The sequence below is a fragment of the Gossypium arboreum genome, chromosome 11, assembly GCF_025698485.1.
Source record: "Gossypium arboreum isolate Shixiya-1 chromosome 11, ASM2569848v2, whole genome shotgun sequence".
Lineage (NCBI taxonomy): Eukaryota > Viridiplantae > Streptophyta > Magnoliopsida > Malvales > Malvaceae > Gossypium > Gossypium arboreum.
In genome coordinates this window covers 8,496,098-8,521,596 of record NC_069080.1, presented here as the reverse complement: position 1 = coordinate 8,521,596, position 25,499 = coordinate 8,496,098, and the positions used below count along the sequence as shown (strand labels likewise).

The 25,499-nt window shown below is 29.4% G+C and overlaps 2 protein-coding genes, 2 long non-coding RNA genes and 1 other non-coding gene across 9 annotated transcripts; 1 reads left to right on the top strand and 4 right to left on the bottom strand.

The window, feature by feature from the left end:
• Positions 1-4,372: 4,372 nt before the first annotated feature.
• On the bottom strand, positions 4,373-8,324 carry LOC108473708 (bifunctional L-3-cyanoalanine synthase/cysteine synthase 1, mitochondrial-like). Of its 5 annotated transcripts, none has more exons than XM_017775425.2 (10): positions 7,745-8,324; positions 6,807-6,916; positions 6,620-6,677; positions 6,230-6,493; positions 5,886-6,023; positions 5,728-5,779; positions 5,423-5,502; positions 5,224-5,283; positions 4,850-4,930; positions 4,373-4,675 (listed from the first exon to the last, which is right to left on the bottom strand). In XM_017775425.2, exons 1-10 carry the CDS (start codon positions 7,916-7,918, stop codon positions 4,577-4,579), a joined length of 1,116 nt encoding a protein of 371 aa, XP_017630914.1. In that variant the 5' UTR covers positions 7,919-8,324; the 3' UTR covers positions 4,373-4,576. The 5 variants fall into 5 exon arrangements, with proteins under 5 accessions (XP_017630914.1, XP_052877766.1, XP_052877769.1 ...); XM_053021806.1 differs by having other exon boundaries at positions 5,423-5,472; XM_053021808.1 differs by lacking the exon at positions 4,373-4,675 and having other exon boundaries at positions 4,907-5,032.
• A 402-nt stretch (positions 8,325-8,726) lies between these two features.
• TRNAY-GUA (transfer RNA tyrosine (anticodon GUA)) lies at positions 8,727-8,813 on the bottom strand. The gene is given in 2 exon segments: positions 8,727-8,762; positions 8,777-8,813. It is a non-coding gene; the product is annotated as a tRNA-Tyr (tRNA).
• A 2,295-nt stretch (positions 8,814-11,108) lies between these two features.
• LOC108473707 (bifunctional L-3-cyanoalanine synthase/cysteine synthase 1, mitochondrial) lies at positions 11,109-15,059 on the bottom strand. Its single transcript, XM_017775424.2, has 10 exons — positions 14,603-15,059; positions 13,599-13,708; positions 13,406-13,463; positions 13,036-13,299; positions 12,653-12,790; positions 12,499-12,550; positions 12,230-12,309; positions 12,029-12,088; positions 11,646-11,726; positions 11,109-11,393 (listed from the first exon to the last, which is right to left on the bottom strand). Exons 1-10 carry the CDS (start codon positions 14,774-14,776, stop codon positions 11,295-11,297), a joined length of 1,116 nt encoding a protein of 371 aa, XP_017630913.1. The 5' UTR covers positions 14,777-15,059; the 3' UTR covers positions 11,109-11,294.
• A 6,761-nt stretch (positions 15,060-21,820) lies between these two features.
• Positions 21,821-22,381, bottom strand: LOC128283418 (uncharacterized). The gene is made up of 2 exons (XR_008273758.1): positions 22,325-22,381; positions 21,821-22,213 (listed from the first exon to the last, which is right to left on the bottom strand). It is a non-coding gene; the product is annotated as an uncharacterized LOC128283418 (long non-coding RNA).
• A 1,439-nt stretch (positions 22,382-23,820) lies between these two features.
• Positions 23,821-24,237, top strand: LOC128283522 (uncharacterized). Its single transcript, XR_008273882.1, has 2 exons — positions 23,821-23,981; positions 24,072-24,237. It is a non-coding gene; the product is annotated as an uncharacterized LOC128283522 (long non-coding RNA).
• Positions 24,238-25,499: the final 1,262 nt, after the last annotated feature.

The window sequence follows — 25,499 nt, the reverse complement described above, 5'->3', positions numbered from 1 at the left end:
GGTTACCTCAAATTTACGCAACTTGATTTTAACCTTATATCACTTTAATTGAAAAAGTATTCAAATTCTCTTAAGATTTAATATGAACATGTAGTCATTTTTTTAATAAATTTATCAACCCCTCAATTCAGGTTATCTCAAACTTACGAAATCAAATTTTAACCGGTTACTCTAACTGAAAAAGTATTTAAATTCTCTTAGGATTTAATATTAACACATAGTCCGTCTTTTAGTAAATTTATCAATCATCACTCGATTTAGGTTGCCTCAAACTTACGCAATCAAATTTTAATCTCAAGTTGCTTTAATTGAAAAAATATTCAAATTCTCTTAAGATTTAATATAAACACGTAGCCACTTTTTTAGTAAATTTATCAACTACTTGTTTGGGGTTGCCTCAAACTTACGCAATCAAATTATAACTTTAGGTTACTTTAATTGAAAAAGTATTCAAATTCTCTTAGAATTTGGTATGAACGCGTAGTCACTCATTTGGTAAATTCATCAATCACTCGATTCAGGTTACCTTAAACTTACGCAATTAAATTTAGATTCTTTTAATATTTGATAAAAGCACTTTAATTTCCACCAAAGGTTTATTTATAAAATAAAATGACAAATTTATCTTTATTGATTACTTATTTATGCTATTTTTTGTTATTTTAAATATTTATATTTAATAAATATTAATTAAAATAATTAAAATATATAATTTATTATAAAAATATTTTAATTATTATTAAATTAAATTATAAATTTCATTGTACTCTAGTAATTTTTGAATGTAACATTATATTCTAATATAATCATAACTATTTGCCGATATAATATATCATGTTCAATTAATATATCTGCTTGAACCATTTTTATTTTGAAAAACGGAGGTCGACTTTAAAACGAAAATGGAGTCACCACCAATCCTTTTTATTTAGGTGTGATCGAGTCACCTTGTGATCAATCATTTTAAAAAAGCATTTCGGTTTTTTAAAATAATATTTTTGGTCTACGAAAAAACTAAAAAACGGATTCAGGAGTCAGTTACGCATGAGGAAGGATTAGCACCCTCGCAACGCCCAAAATTTGTACCGTATTGATCAATTAAAGTCCTAATGTTGAAAATTTGAAAAAGATTTTACAATACAATTCCTTTAAAACGTTTGGATAACTTGATTTGGATATTGAGATTCTCTCGCTTAGAATGAATAAAATATCATATCAAGCACGATAGGACACAACATTTCAAACCCTCGATACAAGATCATCTTATAATTTCCAAAACTCGTGCATTTGAAATTTCAAAAGGATATTTGGCTATCTGGTCAAATGGTAAGTCGAAACCCAGCACGATTGGGCACGATTTCTCGAATTTCCAAACACAAAATATTGTCTCGTTTTAATTTAAGAGAATATGGAAGAAATTTCAAAAGGATATTCAGTTATTCGGTTGAACGAAAAAATCGAAACTCAGCACGATTGGGCACGACTTCTCGAATTTCCAAACAAGAAATATTTTCTTATTTTTTAGAAACCCTTATCTCGGGATACAAAATGTCATATCTAGTGAGTTAGGACACAACACCTCGAATTCCTGAGAATAAGCTTTTATTTGAAACTTATACGTTTTGATTGAAAAAGGGTACCTGGTTACTTAGATTCAACGAGGAAAATTAGAACCCAGTAAGTTAGGGCACAATCTTCTCGAAGATGCTAAATACCGAGTATTGCCTTATTTTGAAAACTTTTGAATAAAAAGAAATAATTAAACGAAATGCATTTTTATTTTAAACAATAATTTGTGAATAAAATGTCGCGCTAATAAATTACAAAATACAAATACTAAAAACAATTCATGAAAACTACAAGATGGACCAATTTTAAAACTAACATAGACAATCAAAAATTGATAATAAAATAACATAGTTAATAACGCAAATAATAATAATACATTAATAAAAAATAATATGTTAATAATAATATTAATGGTAAAAATAGAAAATAAAATAATATATATATATATATATATAAGGATGATGAAAGTATGTAAGTATAATAGTAATAATAATCATAGCAAATATAAAAAGAAAATATATGAGGTAATGAAAATATAGAATTAATTAACGATAATAATAGTAATAATGTAATAATGCTAACAAAGAACTATAAACATAGTAATAACGATTAAAATAATAATAACAACAACAAAATAGAAGACAATAATAATAATATATTAATAATAATAATAAAAATAATAATAATAATAATATAGGAAAAATATTATATAAGAAGATATAAATAAATGATAAAATAAAATAAAGGAATATAAGGTTTTAGGTAAATAAATAAATAGAATGAAAATATAATAATAGTAGTAATAACAATACAAAACTAGTTGATATAGAACCATGATAATAATAAAATAAAATAATAAAATAATAAAAAACAATATGTTACTAATAATAATAAAAAATAAATAATGGTAATAAATATATAATAATAATAATAATAATAATAATAATAATAATAATAATAATAATAACGCTCTTTCCCTCCCTTCTAAATCCGGCCATCGGTCCCCCACGAGTAGTCGTCGTTGCCATCAAGACATCAAATTGACCTCAAAAAACTTTTTCGTAATTTTAAAATAGGTAAGCTTCTTCCATTTATTTTTACTTTCGTATAAAAAACAAAATAAAATTCAAAGGAAAAAAATGAACAAACAAAGAACTTAAAACGAGAATAGACAAAAAAAACACCTCTGTTGTTTTAATCTTTGATTAATCACAAAAAAAAACCATTTTACAATAGTTTTGAATGGCTTTTATAGCCAAATTTTACAACTGGTTCCTTTTTCTTTTTGCAGGCAAGTGGGGTGGTAGAGTTAGTGGCAAGTGGGTGGTGGAGTTAGTGGTCGGTTTAGTATAGTGGTCGGTTTAGTAGGGTGCTAATTGGATGATTGGTATTTTGGGCTCTGCTTATTGGGCCCGGACAAAATTTGAGCTCTACAATATGTATTTTTTAAAAAGTTACAAGTACAATCACAATTACAATTATAAAAAATACATTTAAATAATTATAATTATAATTAATCTTTATAAAGTTCGATATATTAGAATAAATTTATACAAAATCCACACATGGTGGGACAAATTAAAACCTATATCGAATAAATTTATACAGAATCCACTAAGACATATTAAAATAATATGTATAAAGAACTCACACATAATTTTCATAGAATTAGACTCAAATATATTATTTCAAAGTTCTTGCAACCTCGAGTACCTTATCATTAAGGCCTCATTTGTTGTATGTTTATTTTTATTTAAAAATTGCTACAAATGATAATTATATTTTGTTTGTGTTTTGTCTTTTATTTTTGTTTTTATTAGTATTTTTCTTACAAATACATATTAAATATTTTAATTTTAATTTAATTATATATATTTAATTTGAGATAAAATTATATTTTTATCACTTCTACGTGTAATTAATTCTTTTATTTTATAATTATAAATGGAAAGTTTTAAAAATTAAATAGAAAATACATAGATAAATAAGTGATTTTTAAAATTTTAAGTTTTAAAATTACATATTAAATAAGTCTCAACCTAGGGGTGGAAACTTGTAAGATTTTAAAATCATTTAAATTTAATTATATAAATATACAAATATTAAAATATAAAATTATTTTAAATATTTTAACAATAAAATGAATCGTAGAATAGACCTAATCGAATTCGAATTTGGGGTGATGAATTGATATTGTTTTGAGTTATTGGGAATTTTTAATTATTTGATAAATTAAAAAGGACAATAAAAATTAAAGTGCATTGAAGATTTGAATTTATATTATTAAATTTATTTGATATGTTAATAACAATTTAAAAACAATAGTGATTATTATGTAATTTTTAAAATTTGAGTGATTACCGACAGTTATTATAGTTTACGTAATATTTTTTTCCTTTAGATGAAATTAAATCGAAAAAAGCGTTAGAAGTGCTTAACATGTTGAATGTTGTATTATACTTGCAATTAAAGGTGGTAGGGAAAATATTTGTGATTGAAATATAAATGCATTGTTGGTGGTACGTTTACAGTCTACAGATACATTGCTTGTCTAGACCAAGATTTGATCTTCAAGACACACGTTCATGGTCGGGATGGAACAATTAAGGTAACCCATGTTTTGCTTGCAACGTGAAGGCACAATATATGACATCCTTAAAAGGTTACATCCAGACATTGTTTCCTGGAGAAGTTTTTATGAAGAATCTTTGTGTCGAATGTGTTTCTTGTTTCCTTATGGATATATTTTGAACTAGTATTTGTTTAGATTGTGGCTTCCAAACATTAATGAATATATTTAGAGTTTTATTCATGGATTAAAACAGTGCACGTCCAATTATTATTGATTTCATTTCAAACAGAGTTAAACATGGAAACTGAAAAAATGGGTTCACAGCAGATTCATAATAAGAATAGATGCCAATGTTTCAGTTGAAACATTTGGTATTAACAGATAGAGCTTTTGTTTTCCCAAGGGAGCTTCCTAACATGTACCCTGAAAAAGCATTTAGTCAACTGCAACCGGTTGCAAGTTTTCAGCTTCCTTCCTTAGTTCTTGGAACAGGACTGACGACAAGTATCGCTCCCCAAAACTTGGAAGAACTGTCTGAATTTTATTTTTTTACAGAACCAAAAAAGGAACACTAGGTAAGAACTTGTCTCAATCCCAAAGCTAAAGCCTTTGATTATCGACTTAGAATTGCTATTCAAAACATGCTAACACTACTGGCATCTTGAATAATGTTGGTAATTATATATAAGCTTGTGAGGAAGTGCTTACCACAATCAATTTGCCTTTGTTCTCAGGCATTCTTGCAAGTCTGAGTGCTGCAATAGCGTTGGCCCCGGATGATATTCCAACCTACATTCCACAAAAGTTGATACGAGACGAAAAGAATAATTTCGAGTTATCAGTCCTTAAGATCGATTTGTGAAGATTCTTCTAAAAAGTACGTTCACATTCCTAGAAGCCAACAAACAATACTAAATGGTCAGCAAAAGTTAATATTACTTATAGTTAGTCGTTTAGCATATTACTGACAGTAGTAAACACAAACAAGCTCTGTTTATCTCAAGTGAAATAGAATGTAATGTTATGATCTATAAACAGAAGCATCGACAAAAGCGAATCAAAACATGATTTTAGGTTATTACCAGAAGCCCCTCTTTTAGTGCCAATTCCCTTGCCATATTTACTGCATCTTCACTGCTGACCTGTCATAGGATATCCAAGCATAAACCCAAAAGGACTAGAAATTCAGCAAAAGATACTAGGTTCTTATTTGACACCCCTTCCTCCCCATTTTCAGAAGTATATTTCTCAGACTAATGAAAGAAAAAGGGTATCGTTTACCTCAAGAACTTTTTCCATTACATCCATGTCTAATATATCTGGCTTGAACCCTACTCCATTACCAGTAATATGATGAGGACCTGTTGTGATTGATAAGAAAATGCAACTTCCATGACAAAGACTCGTGTTAAATGAAGTCATTATCTTTACTATCTCCAGTTTCCCGGGTAATTCCTTACTTAATCAGTTTACCGGGTTGATAAAAGAAATAGAAAAACTGGCAACACATAACCGCTTGACATTGCTCTAACTTAAATAATTCTGAAATTTCAATCATTGTAGAAATAATATAGCACAAAGTTTACCTGGTTTGCCACCATTCAGTACATTACTTTCAGCAGGCTCCACTCCATATATCTATCATTTAAAAAAAATCGTACATCAGTAATTAAATGAAACACAATAAAACAAGGTTATTGTTGTTACAAATTTTGAACTTGGAAGGAAATAGTAATTAATTTACCTTAACATTAGGATTTTGGGATTTGAGGTACTGTCCGACACCAGAAACAGTACCACCACTCCCTATTCCCGTTACAAAGATGTCAACTTTACCAAGAGTATCTTCCCATATCTTAGGGCCTGTTGTTTCAAAATGCGCCTATTTTTCCAGTTCGAAATAACTCGATTAAGTAATTTATCTATATTTGGAAAGCAAGAGTTAAACACAGAGTTGACCAAGGTTGCAGTGTCAGTCCAAAGAACTAGACAAACTTATATCTAGTAATTATCAGCATATGGTTTAGAAAAGCTAACCCAAGTATAATTCTTAGTGAAGCAGAATTAAAATATGATATAAGAGTGTACCTGAGTGTTGGCAGGATTTGAGAATTGTTGCAACATGAAAGCATTCGGTGTGGACTCCAAAAGTTCATTAGCCTTCTTCACAGTTCCTTCCATCCCTTTCGTGGGATCTGTGAGAACCAAACCAGCTCCAAATGCTCTCATGGTGACTCTTCTCTCCAAGCTTGTGTAAGAAGGCATAGTTAGAACCATCTTATAACCTTTCGTGGCTGCCATGAATGCCATACTTATCCCCATGTTACCTGATGTCGGCTCTATCAGAGTTGTCTAACATAAAGTTGAAAAATGTATTAGGGGGTAGAAATTAAAGCCACTCAACATCAAAGTTCAAATCATATAGGAATTCACAGTTTCCATCAACAATTTAATGATGCCCTTCGGCAAAAGCCGAACCTTTCCGGGAGAAATTAAGTTTTTCTTTTCTGCATCGGTAATCATGGAGAATGCTGGTCTGTTGATATAGAAGTGTGTATTAGTTTCGATTTGGCCTTGTATCACAAACTCTACTTCTCTAAAACTTCAAACTAATACTAAATCATAAAGTTCCAAATGCCATGAAGGGCTCGGAAGCAACTAGTACCTGTCTTTAATGCTAGCAGTGGGCATCATCATCTCCTGCTTCACAGCTATGTATGCACCACAGCCTTCAGTTACTTTATTAAGAAAAACAAGAGGTGTTCTTCCAATTAACTGAAACATGTAAGAACCAATTCTCATATAAAGAATGAACTTCATTTAAACAAGAATTTCAAATTTTTAAGAGATAAACAGGGAGACGACTATTCCTCTTATGAATTAAGCATGCTCTGGTGTTGACCATCCACATACCGATTTTTGGCAGAATCTTAAGATAATCGTCACTGAACATCTTATCATTTTCTTTTAGTTTTATTTCTTTTTTGCAAAGCCTAATTAATTAGCAGATTATACAGACTTTTGACTGTTAATCACTGCTTAGCCATCCTTGAACTTCCAATTTACCCCATGCATGCTCACTTCATTGAATGTCTTCACCAAGATAATCCTTGCACTTTTTACATTATGTTTCACTTTGAAATGAAAAAAAAAAAAAGATGATGGTACTTGGATTTTTTACATTTTTAAAGGAAATAAGACAGAATTTTGTTAGCAGAGCTACTAATTCACTACTTCAAGTAAATAAATATTTGGAATGCAAAGCAAAACCAACAGATATAGGAATTGTTTAAACTTTAAAAGGCAATTCAGTGAAGTAACTATGTTCTACACGACAAACTTGCTAAACGATCTGTTTAAAAAGAAAAAAAAAATCCATTTTTAAGAATTGTTTAGAACAAAACAAATGGGAAAACCCAAAAGAGAAGAAGATTGCATAAAAAGAAATTAAAAATAATTAAGCATCCAACAACCTTCTCAGATCATGGGATATTGGGAATACGCTAATCTTTAAGGTAAAAACAACCTTGAAAAGGTCAAAAACCAAAAGGAAGGGGGAAAAAACAAAAATAATTAATTGCAAACAATTCTGAATGAGACTACCTGGTAAACTTCGCTCTTAATTTTAGTATCAAGAAGATCTGTAGGAAGATCTCCAAGTCTTTGAGCAAAAGAAGGAGAATCAATGATGGGTTCGGTGGACACCAGCCTCCTTGTCATCATCAGCTCGTTGTATGTTAAACATCTTTTCGTAAGGAAGCTCATTAGAGCAGCCATTAATGGAAGTTTTGAAGAAACTCTGCTACACTAAATGCAGAACTGAGCTGCGAGGTATTTCTTCCCTTCAATTATCACCTTTAAATCATTTTTACTACTTTTTGTCAAATTTAGCACCCGAAACTCGCGCATCACTTGACAAAAATGCTTCGTCAGATGTATTTCTGAAAAACACAGTCTGATGCGGCTCGTTATACTGATGAGGTGCGCCCTGTTTACCATTTCAGGTTTTTTAAGTCTTTTCAAAGACTCCTTAATGAATAACTTTCACATTTTGGCTTAGAAGTGAAGTTTGCACCACGAACTGCGTAGCCGAATTCATATATTGATCCATTGAAGTAAATAAGTAGTTGCTATGGTTTGTCTGAATACTGAGGTTATGCGACGCTATTTTTGTGTTTGATGGATTGCTTTGTTAATAATATATATCATGTGTTATATTATTTTCAGGATTTTAACTTGTCCACTATGAGTATTATGTAAAGTTTATTCTAATTTTCTATTAAAAATTGTTTTAAATTTATTTAATCATTATAATTTGTACCTAATTAATTAATTTATTATCCAATTCAGCCCATTAAAAAATCCAGTTATCTCCAAATATATATACTATTGTGTGGTTGAAAGAAAATTACAGGATTGAATTTTTCAGCCACATAATACATGAATATTTAAAACAATTTTTAGTAGAAAAATTAAAACTAACTTTACCTAGTAAAATTCGGACTTCATTTATTTGATAAAATTGATAATGGAGAGAATTAAATTGATCTCGGATAGGAACTGACAAGTAAAAGAAGGAAAATAATCCGACCTGCCGGATTCGAACCAGCGACCTAAGGATAACAGCTTTCACAACTACAGTCCTCCGCTCTACCAACTGAGCTAAGGTCGGCTTATGTTCTCGAGTCACTTTAAATTTATTAATTCGTTATAAAAGGAAGAGATCAATGAATAATATCAAGAAAACTGAAAAGCAATTCTGTTCGTAAAAAACAATCGTTATTATATGAATTGAATTTTACAATTATGTTTTGATTTCTATATTTTTAAATATAAAAATAAATATTTTACACATAAATTAGTGAAATACAAAAAAAATACGAAGCGAACCAATTTGGATTGGTGATGATTTTCTAAAATGTTAAGGTCAAATTCAATCCGTTTATATTTTTGTTAAATTGATTTTTAATTTTGGCTTAATAATAAATTTGGCCAATAATATTTACATATTTTGTTAAAATGATCTTAATTTAATTTTTAGTATTTTTTTATCATCAACCTTTATTATTTTTTCCAAATTGTTCTTTTAATGATTTGAGACAGCTTAAAAGTTAACGGATGACGTAGAATTTCATACATTTAATGAGTTGTGATTTATTACTTAGATAACCCAATAAAATAATTACATGTGAAAATAATAAAATAAATAAATAATTTATAAAGTTAAAAAACTCTTAATTTAAAAAATAAGCGTAATTATCTACAAAAAGTTTAAATTAATGCACATATTTAGTATTTTCGGTTTGATTTATTAATTATCTTTTTGAAACCTCTTTGTAAACAAATGTATGCATTCATTTTAAAACCTTTTTAGATAATTAGGTTTATTTTCTTTAAATTAAGAGTTATTTTTAATTTCATGTATGATTTATTTATTTTATTATTTTCACATGTAATTATCTTATCGGGTTACCTAAGTAATAAATTACATGTCATTAAAATATTCCACATCATCCACATTAATTTTTATAATGGTACTTTAATTAAATCTGTTTGAAAAGCAGTTTGAAAAAAAACCTAAGGTTAACGGCCAAAAAAAGACTCAAAAATATAATTAGGGTTATTTTGACAAAACATGTAAATATTAGTGGCAAAATTTGTCATTAAAGTTTAATTTTTGAGCTAAATTTGACTATTAGCATTTAGAAAATGGTCAAATCATTTTTTAACAAAAATTTTGATTAAAATATTATTATTTAATGATCTTGTTGTGCCTAGTAGCAAAGCCAGGAGTGCAGGCAAGGGCCTTGGCCCCCTAAAATAAAAAAAATTTATTTAGATCTTTTATAATTTATAAAATTTTAAATTAGAAATGATAAAATTATACTTTGGCTCCTCAAAATGATAAAAATTTAATTTAATCCTTTAAAAACTATAAAGATATAGGCTATTAAAATGATGAAATTGCATTTTTACTATCGTAAAAATATACAATTTGATTTCGGTCTCCCAAAAAGTTTTCTGACTTCACCCCTGGTCGTGCTAACTAGCATGGCAAGTGGCAATCCAAGTGTACTTCACACTTAAGATGACATTATTTGTTTTATATGTAATGTCAACAAATAATTTAAAATTTAAAAAAATCAAAAATTAAAAGAATCAAAATTCAAAAAAAATATATAAATTTATAAAATTTAAAAAAATTAACAAGAAATACATGTGGATTGCAATGCAAATTATCATATTTAAAAACTTAATGTTTTAGTCACCATTTGTATTTAAAGAAAAAAACAATTCTAAACTCTTTCTAAAATAGTGATCATCAATCCAATCCAAATAATAAGACTTTTTTTTTTTGCACTGTTCGTTGAGACACTTGTAGCAGTCAAAACATGGCTTCATTCTTAAAAAGAAAGCAAGTCCATTCGGAGGCCCTTTTTCTTGGGTCTAAAGTCTAAACAAAGTGGGGGACTTTGAAACAGCCAAATTTATGAACATCTTTTATCCAGGAAAAGTTCTAAGTGGCTGTGATGTGAAGGTATATTTCAGTCTCCATAACCCATCCATTATCTTGGATGTTCTTCAAGTTCCTCACCGTTGTAAGGTTTATTGCTACTACCATATGACACATTTCCTTAACAACGAAGGATTTGAATTAGTTTTTGGCGATTTTGATCGACTACAATAATGGATTGGTTTACTGATATTAGTCATTGACGATTCATACAGAAACTTTGGATCTGGTTTTTAGAAGATTATGTGAAGGTCAAAAGGGGTTTAAAGTGATAATAAGACACAACTGATAATATCCTTAAAAAGTTATATTCAGACGATATCATGTCTTCGTACCAACAGCGTTGTTTCCTGGAGAAGTTTGTAATTTATGATTGGGTCCAATGTCTTTAGTTTGCTTATGGATTTGTTTAAAATGAATATTTAGAATTTAGTCATGGATAAAAGAGTCTGCTTCAATGCAAATTCCAATTATTACTGATTTCATTTCAGACCGTTAAACATTGAAACTAAAACAAATGGGTGCACAGCGGATTCATAATAACAATGGATACCAATGTTTCGGTGGAAACATTTGGTATTAACAGACAGGGCTTTTGTTTCCCGAGGGAGCTTCCTAACATGTCCCCTGAAAAGGCATTTAGTCGACTGCAACTGGCTGCATGTTTTCAGCTTCATTCCTTAGTTCTTGGAACAGGACCGATGACAAGTAACGCTCTCCAAAACTTGGATGAACAGTCTGATTTTTTTTTTCGGAACAAAAAAAAGAAAACTAGGTGAGAACTTGTATCAAAATTTCATCATATACTCTCAAAGCTAAAGCCTTTGATTATCGACTTAGAATTGCCTAGACAATAGAATAATTGCTATTCAAAGCACGCTTACGTTGTAGTAAAGATCACATGAATATTGTACAAAGAACAATACTATATAACAGATAATTTTGGTAATTATGTATTCTCTTCATATGAGATTGTAAGAAAGTGCTTACCACAATCAATTTGCCTTTGTTCTCAGGCATTCTTGCAAGTCTGAGTGCTGCAACAGTGTTGGCCCCCGATGATATTCCAACCTGCGTTCCACAAAATTCAATATTAGTTTGAAAGAAATAATTCCGGTTTATCACTCGTTAAGATCGATTTACAGTGCTTCTAAGAAAATTCTTTCCTTTTCCTTTAAGCTAGCAAACAGTACTAAATGAAAAAAAGAAAAAAGAGTTACAGTGAATCATGTAGTAGATTACCGATACTGACAGTAGTAAAGACAAACCAACCCTGTTCATCTCAAGTGAAATCATGAACAAGATTGTGATATCATGATGTATAAACAGAAGCCTCTACAAAAGCGAATCAAGACATGATTTTAGGTTATTACCATAAGCCCCTCTTTCAATGCCAATTCCCTTGCCATCTTTACTGCATCTTCACTGCTAACCTGCCATAAGATATATCCCAACATAAGCCTCGAAGAACTAGATATTCAACAAAAGATGCTAGATCCTTATTCTGCCACCCCTCCCTCCCCATTTCCTAAAATGTATTCCTCCTAGGAAAAGAAACATGGGTTTTTGTTTACCTCGAGAACTTTCTCCATTACATCCATGTCCAATATGTCTGGCTTGAACCCAACTCCGTTACCAGTAATATGATGAGGACCTGTTTTGATTAATAATATAAGAAAAGAATGCAACTTCTATGACAAAGACTTATGTTAAATGAAGTCATTATCTTTACTATATACCGTTTCCGGGGTAATTGTTTACTTCATCAGTTTACAGAGTTGATAAAAGATAAAAGAATTAGAAATTTCAAGAATAGTAGAAATAATATTAACAGCAAGTTTACCTGGTTTGCCACCATTTAATACATTACTTTCAGCAGGCTCCACTCCGTATATCTAACATTAAAAAAGAAATCATCAGCAATGAAATGAAACACAATGAACAAAGGTTATGGTTATTACAAAGAGTAAGGTAGGAAAGACATAGCAGTTAATTACCTGAACATTAGGATTTTGGGATTTGAGGTACTGTCCAACACCAGAAACAGTACCACCACTCCCTATTCCCATTACGAAGATGTCAACTTTACCAAGAGTATCCTCCCATATCTCAGGGCCTGTTGTTTCAAAATGCACCTATTTTTCCAGTTCGAAATAACTCGATTAAGTAATTTATCTATATTTGGAACGCAAGAGTTAAAATGACAGAGTTGACAAAGGTTGCAGTGTCGGTCCAAAGAACCAGACAAACTTATATGTAATATAGTAATAAATTATCAGCAAAATTCATTGTTCAAACCATCAAGGTTTAGAAAAGCTAACCCAAGCATAATTCTTAAAATTGTAATAAAGCAGAAGAGAAAGATGATTTAAGAGTGGACCTGAGTGTTGGCAGGATTTGAAAATTGTTGCAACATGAAAGCATTCGGTGTGGACTCCAAGAGGTCATAAGCCTTTTTCACTGTTCCACCCATCCCTTTCGTGGGATCCGTGAGAATTAAATCAGCTCCAAATGCTCTCATGGTGACCCTTCTCTCTATGCTTGTGTAAGAAGGCATGGTTAGAACCATTTTATAACCTTTCATGGCTGCCATGAATGCCATACTTATCCCCATGTTACCGGATGTCGGCTCTATGAGAGTTGTCTGACATAAAGTCAAAAAATGTGTTAGGGGGTAGAAATTAAAGCCACTCAACTCCAAAGTTCAAATCGTATAGAATTTCACAGTTTGCATCAACAAGTCAACGAACCTTTCCAGGAGAGATTAAGTTTTTCTTTTCTGCATCATTGATCATGGCAAATGCTGGTCTGTTGACATAGAAGTTTTGAATTAGTTTCGATTTGGCCTTAAATCACATGTCCTACATCTCTAAAACTTCAAACTAGTACTTAACCACAATAATTATGAATGCCACAAATGAAGGGCTTGGAAGAAACTAATACCTGTCTTTAATGCTAGAAGTGGGTTGCATCATCTCCTGTTTCACAGCGATATACGCTCCGCAGCCTTCGGTTACTTTATTAAGAAAGACAAGGGGTGTTCTTCCAATTAGCTGAAACATGAAGAACCAATTCTTAGATAAAAAGACAAGAAATTCAAAATTTTAAAAGATTAAAAGGGAGACAACATTGCAAAATTACTCTCTTTATCAATTGAGCATGCTCTGGTCATGACCCTCCACATACTGATTAGAGAGTATATTTTTGCAGAATCTTAAGATAATCATCACTGAACATCTTATCATTTTCTTTTAGTTTTATCTTCTTCATTGCAAAGCCTAATTACCTAGCAGATTATGCAGAGTTTTCGCTGTTAAATGTTTTTTTTTAACCAAAGTTTACTCCATGTTCATTTTACTATACATAAAAATTAATTACTTTTGACAGTTAAATGGCAATCGTAGCTTACCAATCCTTAAACTTCCATCTCCCCCCCCCCAACAAGATAATCCTTTTACCTTTTACATTATTTTTGGTGTTGAAATGAAAAAAAAATACTTTGCTTCTTTATTTTTTATTTTACATGTTTAATGGCAATAAGACAGAAGTTTATAGCAGAGCAGCTAATTTTACAACCAAATAAATAGATATTTAGAAATGTAAAGCAAATGCAACAGATACAAGGGATTATCTTCAGCTAAAAGGCAATTCAGTGAAGTAAACCATGTTGTACACGTGAAACTTGCTAAACGATCTGTTTAAACTTTAAAAGGAAAAAGATATTCGTCAAGAACAGACCAAAAGGGAAAACCCAAAAGAGAAGAAGATTTAATAAAAAGAAATTAAAAAATAATTAAGCATCTAACAACCTACTCAGATTATGAGATGCTGGGATAATACTAATCTTTTAACGATAAAACAACCTTGGAAAGGCAAAGAGTGAAAAGAAAATTAAATAACCAATTAATTAATTGCAAACAAAAGTTAATGAGAGGTAGAGAGACTACCTGCGAAACCTCCCTCTTAATTTTAGTACCAGGGAGATCCTTGGGAAGATCTCTGAGTCTTTGAACAAAAGAAGAGGAATCAATTATGGGTTCGGTGGAGATCAGCCTCCTTGTCATCATCAGCTCGTTGCATGTTAAACATCTTTTCCTAAGGAAGCTCCTTAGTGCAGCCATTAATGGAGGTTTTTTGAAAATCCTGGCTACACTAAACACAGAAGTGAATTGCGAGACGCAGAGTGCGCGAGTTGCAAAATTGCAATATCTTTTTATTAAATTGTGAATGGTCTAAAGCAAAGACAGGGACCCGTTCTTATAGAGGCTTCCAAACAGTGTATAATGAGTGAACCCCATGAATTTTTATTGATCTGAATTATGAAATTTTATGCATTGGTGGATATATAATTACCTATTCCTTAATATATTATGTAAATTTTAAATTATCCTAATTCGCTCGTCGTATATTCAAAAATCAAAAAGATAGAGATGCCGACTGACTATGATTAAATTGATGCCTAATTATGTGCAATTTTTTTAATAAAATAATTAACTATTTCTGAAGGGCACTGCCAATTGCCAATTGCCAAATGCCAAATTATTACAGTACTGCATATAATTTTATTAATTGAATAAGATATTAGCAGACCAGAACTATGTCTAGATGCATTGATTTTCATTTTTCTTTATCTTTTTTTTTTTTATGGAATTTGAGATGCATTGATTTTAGTACCAAACACATGAAAGAATATTTTTTTTCTTAACTAAAAATCACATGGACTTTTTAGCTTAGACAAGCAAACTTGAATTGCCTAAATGAAATCAACTTCCAATAATCCTTTTTCTTTCATCAATTTCCAGTACATACTCCATAAGTAATAGTTCCAAACTGAGTTTACGTATTCCTTCGAATTTTTATTTTTTAACATTAATGTTCCACATATATATATATAAATATAAATATAAATATAAATGTATGTATTAGATCCGACTTTTGAGTTTAAAATTTTTTTTCGCCGTGTATTAAATAATTTCTAATTTTACTATATTAAAAAGCCAAAAAAAATTGGTATAGTTGATGTCTTTATCAATTTTGCAAATTAAAATCTATCATATTCGGGCTAAGAGTGATATTCAGATAAAATGCTCTCAACAATAACGACTCAAGGACTCGAACTTGTTTTACTGATCTTTAATAAATTTAAACTTGAAATTTAATATCAACTTTAACCTTAACTTAAACACAAGTCATTTGACACTTAATACATAAACTAGATTATATTAAAAAGAAGCTTTTTCATAAAATAAATATATTTAAAATTAAGACAACAATATCCTTTCGGAATATTGTATGTTTTAGTAAATTATTTTGATGATTTTATATAAATTATTAAAAATTATATTGTAAATAAATGATATTTTTAATTTTTTTAATTGAGTTGATGTGCGGTGACTCATAACACTAATTTAGTCAAGAATTTTATATATAATATAGATTCAAAAACGATTTCTTTAACTAATTGAGCTTTACATGTAGTATAGATTTACAAATAGTTACTTTCGCTAATTAATGATAATTAATATGACGGGACTCTATCCGAAAAAAGAAATGATTTTTTTTTTAAATAAGAAAGTGGGGATTGATGAGAGTATATAAGAAACCAATGGGCCGGGAGTGGCACAGAAGGAAAATGAGGCTGCATGCACGTTGTACATGAAGGGATATATGAGTTTGCATGATTCAATATGATACCGAAAGGGACAGAAAAGCAATCAGAAATTGTGGATTCTGGTAAATGGATGTATGATGTATGGATCATGTGACGTCAATTAGTGGGTGGCTATTGGTATTTAGGCCTTCAGCTGATGAGGCTGCGACTCTTCGATCGAGCAGCAGCCGGCAGACTATTAAAAAAGGTTTTTTATCTCTTTTGGGAAGACCACGGGTCAAAAGTTCTTTACATACCGTATATTCAAAGCTTTGATTTTGTTGTGCTGGAAGGCTGATAAAATTATGGATGGAGCTACGAATACCAATCCTGAAATTCGACTACACCTATTTGTCGGTTAGGTTATTTATCCAGGTTCAAAGACCCGTTTAAAATTTAAGAAGGTTTAGATAAAAATATTATGTCTAAAAAATAGGTTTAGATAAAAAAATTAAGTTAATTTAAAATATGGCTTGGATTCAATCTTGAACATTCAATGCCTAAGCTCAGCCCGGCCCGTTTTAAATTTATAATATTTTATATTATATTATTTTTATATATTATATAATTTAGAACACGTTAAAAAAATAAACTCATACTAAATATATAATACAACTTTAATGTAAACATTAAAATATTGTTAAGATGAGTAAATAAAATAATTTAATAAATAAAATATGTATACAATTATTAAATATTAAAATAATATAATATAAATATTTTAAAAAATAAAAATAATATAGGCGAGCTTAAAATGGCATTGGGTTAGTTTTTTGCAAATATGAATAGATCTGGATAAAATTTAAGACCCAAATTTCGAATCAGGGTTAACAATCATAAAATATGTTAATATCATGCTTAGACCCGATCCTAACTCGACCCATGAGCACTTTTACATTGGACTAACAGACAACCCACAAAGACATTTACCAAATTTAGAAATTCTGCCGGTTAGTCCATAAGAGGCGGATCCAACGCAAGTTGATTTTTTTTACAACTCACGTACTATTGATAAAAGTAAGCCTTTTTTTTATCTAAATAATACAAAAAATAAAATTAATAACTGAAATGGCATGCCCATGAGATTATTTACCAAAATGGTATGCTTGTTATAGTGTTTTGCCGTTGCCGCTTGACATATTAGCGACATCGGACTAAAATGTGATGACGTAAAATATTAAGGGACATAATATGCAAATTTTCTATTTTCAGTGGTGGTTGAAAAAAGTGTTAAATGGTGCCCCTTAAATATGGCTAATTCCCTTGTAAACCCTCATTGTTTAATGTTTTCTTTTGATTCCCCTTCAACTCACTACATTGTGTTTGACTACTCATCATATAATATAGTGTTAGATTGTATATTGTTGAACCTGGCAACTACATTGCAGGAAATAATTTGATTATTTTCAATGCTTAAGAACCGATGAAAACATAGATAGAAGGCTAATATTATATGATGAGTGGTCTAGCACAATATAGTAAGTTGAAGGAGATTAAAAAAGAAAATAATAAACAATGAGGGTTTATAAGGCAATTAACTCTATTTAAGGTTTGATGCCGCTACACTAGCAGGTAGAGGTGTTCATGGGCTGGGCTGGACTGGGCCAAACCAAAATATTTTAAGTTATCACATTTCAGTCCGGTGTTGCCAATATGTCAAATGACATAAATAAAATACTATAGCAAACATACAATTTTAGTAAATAATCTCATGAGCATGTCATTTCAGTTATTACTTTTATTTTTTGTATTATTTAAATAATAAAAAATCCGTATTCACACACACCATAATCCATAAGCATATAACTTTTCTATTCAAATTTATGACGTGAATTATAAGATGAACATCTTTAATTAAGGGTGAATAGTGAGAAATTGAGAGATTCTCTTTTATTTGATTATAATTATATCCATTGAGGTTTATAATTTTATATTTGCTAATATTGTTAATTATAATAATAAAATTTTCTTTTATCCCAAAATGTATATAATCGATATAAATTATATTTTAATTTTGAGTCTCCTAATATAAATTTTTTACTCTTACCTTGTTTCTCTGATGAGTATATATTAATTCTTGTTGCCATGATTATATGCATCAATAAAATATATAAATCTCAATCTTTCTGATTTAATATATTTTTATTAAAATATCATTAAAAACTTTTATTTAACAACTAAAAGTAAATATACGATAACAAAATTAATGATTAATAACGTTATAAAATACTGGAATATAATATATTTAAACTTTAAACTTTTGGTCCTATTCATAGATTGAGCAACAATTTTCTTTCCTCCATTTTGACATAAGCTAGTGGAATATTCTTTTTTTTTTAAATTGTACAATATCAGCATTTCATTACGGGCGAAGTTAAAAAACTTTTTAGGGTTTTGAAATTAAGTTTATATTTTAAAAATAATAAAATATAATTTTATAATTTTAAAATATTAAATTAAATTTTATCATTTTAAGAAGTTAAAAGTATAAAATTATCGTCATTAATTTAAAATTTTACATATTATAACGGTGTTAAAAGAGAAATTTTCCATAGTCAGTCCCCTTTGCTCCCGCTGCATCCCATCCATATCAAATCTTTAATTTTATTATTATTAAGAGTAATAATGTGTTTGATGATGTTATTAACTTGTTATTGTTTGGATTCAACACGAGCGCGAAGGAGAGAGGAACAGGCAAGGCCTAAAACAAAAAATCGTGCTTTTAGTTTTGAATATTTATAAAAGTTTAAGTAAATAAATGATAAAATTATAGTTTTATTTTTAAAAATAGAAAATTTCGTTTAGTTTTTTTGTAAATTATAAAGGTATATGCCAATACAATAATGAAATTACATTTTAACTTTTATAAAATATATAATTTAATTTCAATCCCTAAAAAAATACTTGACTTTGCACTTGAATCCATATGATAATTTAATATTTTTGTAATAAAGAATTAGCTTGATATAACTTATGTAAATTTCTAATTGGTAAGAGTTCTACACATTGTAGTCATTCCAGACTTTGTGGTGCTGTCCTTTGTCCTCTTAAAATGGTAAAAATGCCTTTTAATTCCTTTAAAATTTATAAAATTATAAATTAGTATAATTATAAAATTGCATTTTGCTCCCAAAATTCATGGTTGATCTCTATCCCCTCAAAGGTAATTTTTTAACTTCACCGTTGATTTTCATATCAGATTAATGTTATTATCTGTGTATGTAATAAATTAACGTAAAATGATGTTAATTTAAGGATGTTGTTGATGATTTGTAAAAATGAGGTCAAATCAATATTTCATGTATAAAATTGCACAAAATCAATTTGAATCAAAATTCATATATAATTTTAATATTTATCCCTATTTATGTACTATGTGTATAATATAACCCTATATTTTCATGATAAAACCCATAAGATCATTAGTTTCATCCATCACGAAAATTCCTTTCATATTTATCGAGTATTAAAATTTTAGCAAGGCTCAGTTAGTCATATATCTGTGATCAAATAAGGTTAGAATGAAATAAGGTTAGAATTATATTTAATTTTAAAAATTAAATTTCAATATTAGCAATGGTTCACATAATTTCATTTCAAATTATTGGGATGAAATTTCCTTTGCCAAGTAAAGAGACGTGTAATCAATTAGTTTTCACATCCATTCGGCTTCGACGGAAGGGTGAGGATGAAAAAGACCGGCCCAGCTTGTTTAGTCGCTTTACGAAGAAGACCAGGGGTACCATTAACCCAATATGTAATTTTTCCTTTTGGAGGCTCCTTAATACACCCAAGAAAGAAAACGATTGCTGTATTTTTATATATGAAGGCCCCTATTTATAACAAAATAGATAATTTATGGAGTTCAAGCAAGGTTTGGATAGAACAAGGTTGTAGTCTTCTAAGTTACGGTTGATGCTATGTTTCCCCAATCCCTATGGGTCCCTTGAAAAGAGGCTTAACGTTGACGTTAATACATATCTGAAATAAGAAGAAGAATTATAGAAATAGATGTTATGACAAATTATTTAGTAAAGTATATTAATTTCAAGGTAAATTCAATTGATTTTAAAGTATTTTTAAATGCTAAAACGTACATACATTTAAAATAAAATTCGTATTAATTAAGACTTAATTTAAGAATGCTTCTCAAAAATATTTTATTGAGAAAAAGTTAAAATTTTTAACTTCTAAAAAAATGTTTTTGAATTAATATTTAACTTAAAAATGTTTTTCTTTCTAAAATAATTTATTTAGGAATGTTTTTATCCTAAACATACTTTTAAAAACATTCTTAAACTAAGCCTAAATTTTAGTAATACGGGGAAGCAACTACAGCAAATACACATTTTTGTTGAAATTATTTGTTATCCTATCTATTTCCATGTTTATTCTACTTTGGACTTAAAGACGACTTTTGTTAGTCAAAACTTCAAAACAAGATGATTTGTGTGTTATTCATTGTTATATATTTATATGAATTTTAATTTGTTAGTTATTAATTGATAAAACATACTTAAAACAAGAAGGAATCTAGTGTGAAGCGCGTTCTTTCTTTTTGATGTTTTAGATTTGGTTCCAACTCTAAGCTGATTTATATGGCAATTAGTCGTTAGATTTTTCCACTTTGGCGTCTTGTAATTTGGGGGGACCACAATTGTGGACCATGAACAATAGTGGAGTGAAGTTAAAGTAAAACAAACAAAACCCACCTTTCAACAAAAGTCGGTGCAAAACTGCAAATGGTTGATTTTAGGTTAAAATATGTAATAAGTTAGTGTAATTTTAAAAATTAAAATTTTAGTTTTTATATTTTAATTTTTATTAATTTTTATAATATTTTTAAATTAAAAATACTCACTGATAGTCATGTAATTAAAAAATAATTTTGTAATTAACTTGAATTTAATAAAAGAAAATTAACAGTGTTTTTAATTAGACTTGAATTGTAAAATCTGAAAAATAAAAAGTTAAATTCCATGAAATAAAAGTATAGAGATTAAATTCTTTGAAATTAAATAAGTTATTTTGATTAACATGAAATCGATTCGGTTAGTTTAAGTAAGATTTATATCAATCGATTAAATTTAGAAGTGATGGATTAAACTACAAAAATAAACCGAATCAATCTACAAAAGAAGATTACTCTCCTCTCTCTACCAACAATCTCATTGATTTTAAGGGTCTCTTTGAATAGAGGGTGTGTTTACTTGTAATTAGTGTAAAAATAATATTGACGGTAAAAATTAGATACTATAACGATAGTATAACATGAGAAAAAAACACTAAACTCATTTCACTGAAATTAAACATTCAAATGAAGCCAGAGCAGGCAGGTGCTTTTTTATGTCGCTTCAGTTAAATTTGCCTATTATGTAGACCTCTTGGACAGATTATTGGGCCTATCTCCATATCTACGAGCCCATAAAATATTACGAATTACCAAAAATAACTTTGCAATTGTTTATGGAGGAGTACTTTACATTTAAAAGAAAAAACAAAATTACTGAAATAATTTTATAAATATCTTATTTTTATTTTTTTTATAAAAGAAGAGAACTTAGTACGGACTAGTCAATTGACCTATAAAACTAAAAATTTAGTTCTGCAACATGAAGAATAGCCGATTGAATCATATCTGTGGACTCCTCAAGAAATTGCAGGCCTACAAAAGCATCTTTTAGAGACATCGTCATAATATCAGCTGCTGCTGTGCGAGGAATATGCTGGAGTCTGACAGTCCATCGTCTAACTAGCAGTTGTCGCTGTTAAGCTTTTGAATCATATTAACAGTTTCCAAGCTATCACTTTTCACTATCAATTGGTTAATCCTTGCTGCCACGCGATGTCTAAGCCATCCATTACCACTCATAGTTCCGAGTGCAGCACCGAACAAATGCCAATGTTCCTACAAAGCAAGTCACCCATTAATAGAGACGATCAATAATCAATATACGAAGTCTGCAAAAATTATACAAGTTTTCACTCTCTTAACAATAGCAGCAAAAGGAAGATTCACATTAATAGAGACGATCTGATATGAAATAAAGGCTGCTTAATTTGGGATGGAATTTGTATATATACAGGATTCCGTATAACGACAATGGGACACATTATGATGGAAATAAACCTTCCATAAAATTCCAAGCCAATTGAATGAGCTGATAAGACGGTGACTAGCACCTTCTAGTCCAAAAACCACTAAGCAACAACCAACAATCAACCATGCCATTATAGCAGCTATTGAAATGAGAGGGTTTTTTTAACCCAGTATTATAAAAAAAAAATTTATACACGAAAATAGATTGTCAGTCAAATTAATTATGAAAATGGTATACTTTTTGGGGTCATGCTTACCTGACAGGCACAACCCGTTATTTTATTATTAATTTTTTTTATTTTAAAAATTTATTATTATATTATTTTTAATATTTATATTAATATATGGATAAAAATACGAATTTTACACGGATAAAAAATACCCGAAATGGATCAAGCCTGTCAGGTAGGCAAGACTAGTCGTGCCTGACAGGAAGGCACAACACCCTGCACATTTCTCTTTTCTTTCTTTGCATTTTACAAAAAATTAGTCTTATATCACTTTTGGTCCCTCTACTAGGCCTAAAATTAAAATTCTATTTTTATACTTGAATTTCTACAATAATATTTGGTCCTATTTTTTATAATTTTTTTCTAAATAATTTATATTGTTAATTACTCGATAAAATTTTTGACGTGTTTAGTTTAACGAACAATGATATGTTAAACGTAATAAGTTTTAAATAATAAAATTTCAAACAAAAATGTATTCCAACTTAACATATCATTGTTTTGTTAAACTAATATTTTGTTTAAAAAACACGTCAAAAATTTTATCGAGTAATTAACAAATATTTTAATACAATTTTGTTAGAAATTTTATTATTTAAAACTTATTCCAACTTAACATATCATTGTTTTGTTAAACTAATAAAAATTTTATCAAAGTAATTAACAAAAATTTTAATACAATTTTGTTAGAAATTTTATTATTTAAAACTTATTCTAACTTAACATATCATTTTAAAAAACACGTCAAAAACTTTAACAAATTACAATATTAATTATTTGAAAAAATTATAAAAAATAGGACCAAATATTATTGTAGAAATTCAAGTATAAAAATAGAAATTTAATTTTAGGCCTAGTAGAGGGACCAAAAGTGATATAAGACCAATTTTTTGTAAAATGAAATGTGCAGGGTGTTGTGCCTGTCTGACAGGCTCGAACCGTTTCGAGTATTTTTATCCGTGTAAAACCCGTATTTTTATCTATATATTGATATAAATATTAAAAATAATATAATAATAATTTTTTAAAACAAAAAAATTATTAATAAAATAATGAGTTGTGCCTGTCAGATAGGCACGATCTTAAAAAGTATACAATTTTCGTAATTAATCTAGCTGACAACTCATTTTCGTGTATAATTTTTTTTTTTATAATATTGGAGTAAAAAACTCGAAATGAGATGAAGCATTAAGAATGGCTAAAAGAGTAGGTACAGCAGTAACACTTGCAAAATATTCTACCATAGAGATATTAGATAAAAGAAAGGCAGTACTGCATCTGATCTCAACAATAGAATCTTCTACCATTGAATCCTCACCCTCGACCATCTCAACTTTGGCAGCCAGGTAATTTTTTTGAAAACCCTAATCTATTAAATTATATCTATGTAAACTGAAAACGGCTCGAATGAGTTGATGTTTTAATGCGTTTTGCAGAGTTGGGCACTGTGCAGGAAACAACGTAATTGGATTTAATCCTGCAATGAAAAGGTGAGTTTTTGAGACATCAGAAATTTTGGATTCTTGGATGCTCTCTGCTTTTTCGTCAATGAGAAACATTGAGTAATAACGGGAACTGTAAGGAAATTTAGCAAAAATAGCAATAAGAGAAGGAGATGATGCATAGCTTTTATACTTGGGAGTTGTCATTTGGTTTGTAAGTGGGAGAGAATTGGTTGATACTTCTTGTCTTTGCCCAGCAAGTTAGACATGTCCGTGTAAGGGCTAATTCGTTAGCCTTGCAATATTTGCATGTTGGAGGTTGAAAAAGAAGCAAAAACAGATTCAGCAAAGATGGAAAAGGAAAACTAGACCACTGAGGGTATTCGGAAAGTAATGGGGAAAAGGAAAATGACGAAAATAATGATTCCCTCTCATTTAATTGATTTTTGTTTTCATTTTTTTCTTGAAAAACAAGATTTATAATTAAATATAAAAATTTTAATTAAGTTATATTTTAATATAAAAAATAATTCATATTAATAGATAGTCAAATTATAATGAATCATTGTTGGTTCAATTATAAATTGCAATAATTAATACGCCGTTAAAATTTTTAGCACTCAAGTTAATTGAGGATTTTTCACTTGGTAATCCTCAAGAATCGTGAATATTGATTATTTTTACATTTGTCAATTTTACCGTTGACTTTCTTCATCGTCGACGCATCAATTCATCACCACTATCTTTAAGACATATTTCTTTGATGTGATGATAATTCCTACAATTAAAATACATGTTAGGTAGAGTTTTGTTGCTAAAAGTAAACAAATTTATTATGATATCAACTCCATAAAAAAAGTTTTTTTTATTAAGTATTTTTTGTTAAAAAAAATTTTAACTATAAGCCAAAATCACATAAAAGAGAGAAAAAATACATACTGAAATTTATATAATACGAAAATAAACCACTGTTTAAAACTCATAACAAATGGAAACTAAAAAGATCGACCCTTAAAAACAGACTAAACTTGTTGTCTAAAACAAATACCTAACATTATCCCAGGCATAGTATCTTGATCCCTCGATATTGAAAAGACCTACATTGAAAGCACCTGAGCCACTTTTCCCAAAGTCCTCTTCTTTGCTAAGAACTAAAACTTTGCTTTGGGACATGAACCGATCCCCGACGAGAAAACCGAATACCAAGCCTCAGATCCACCTCACCAAAGCTCTCCGATTTCTTTACGACCCCCCATCAACTCCTCAGCGATTGTCTATATCAACTCGCCATTCCACCGTCGCTTAGGGTTTCTCAACTGCGTTCAACCCCAACGGTCATTTTCAACTGCTTATGCTACAAAATTCGGCACTCTTCCTAATAGATAAGTAATCCTCTCCCTTCTTAAACCTTCCATAGTCAAA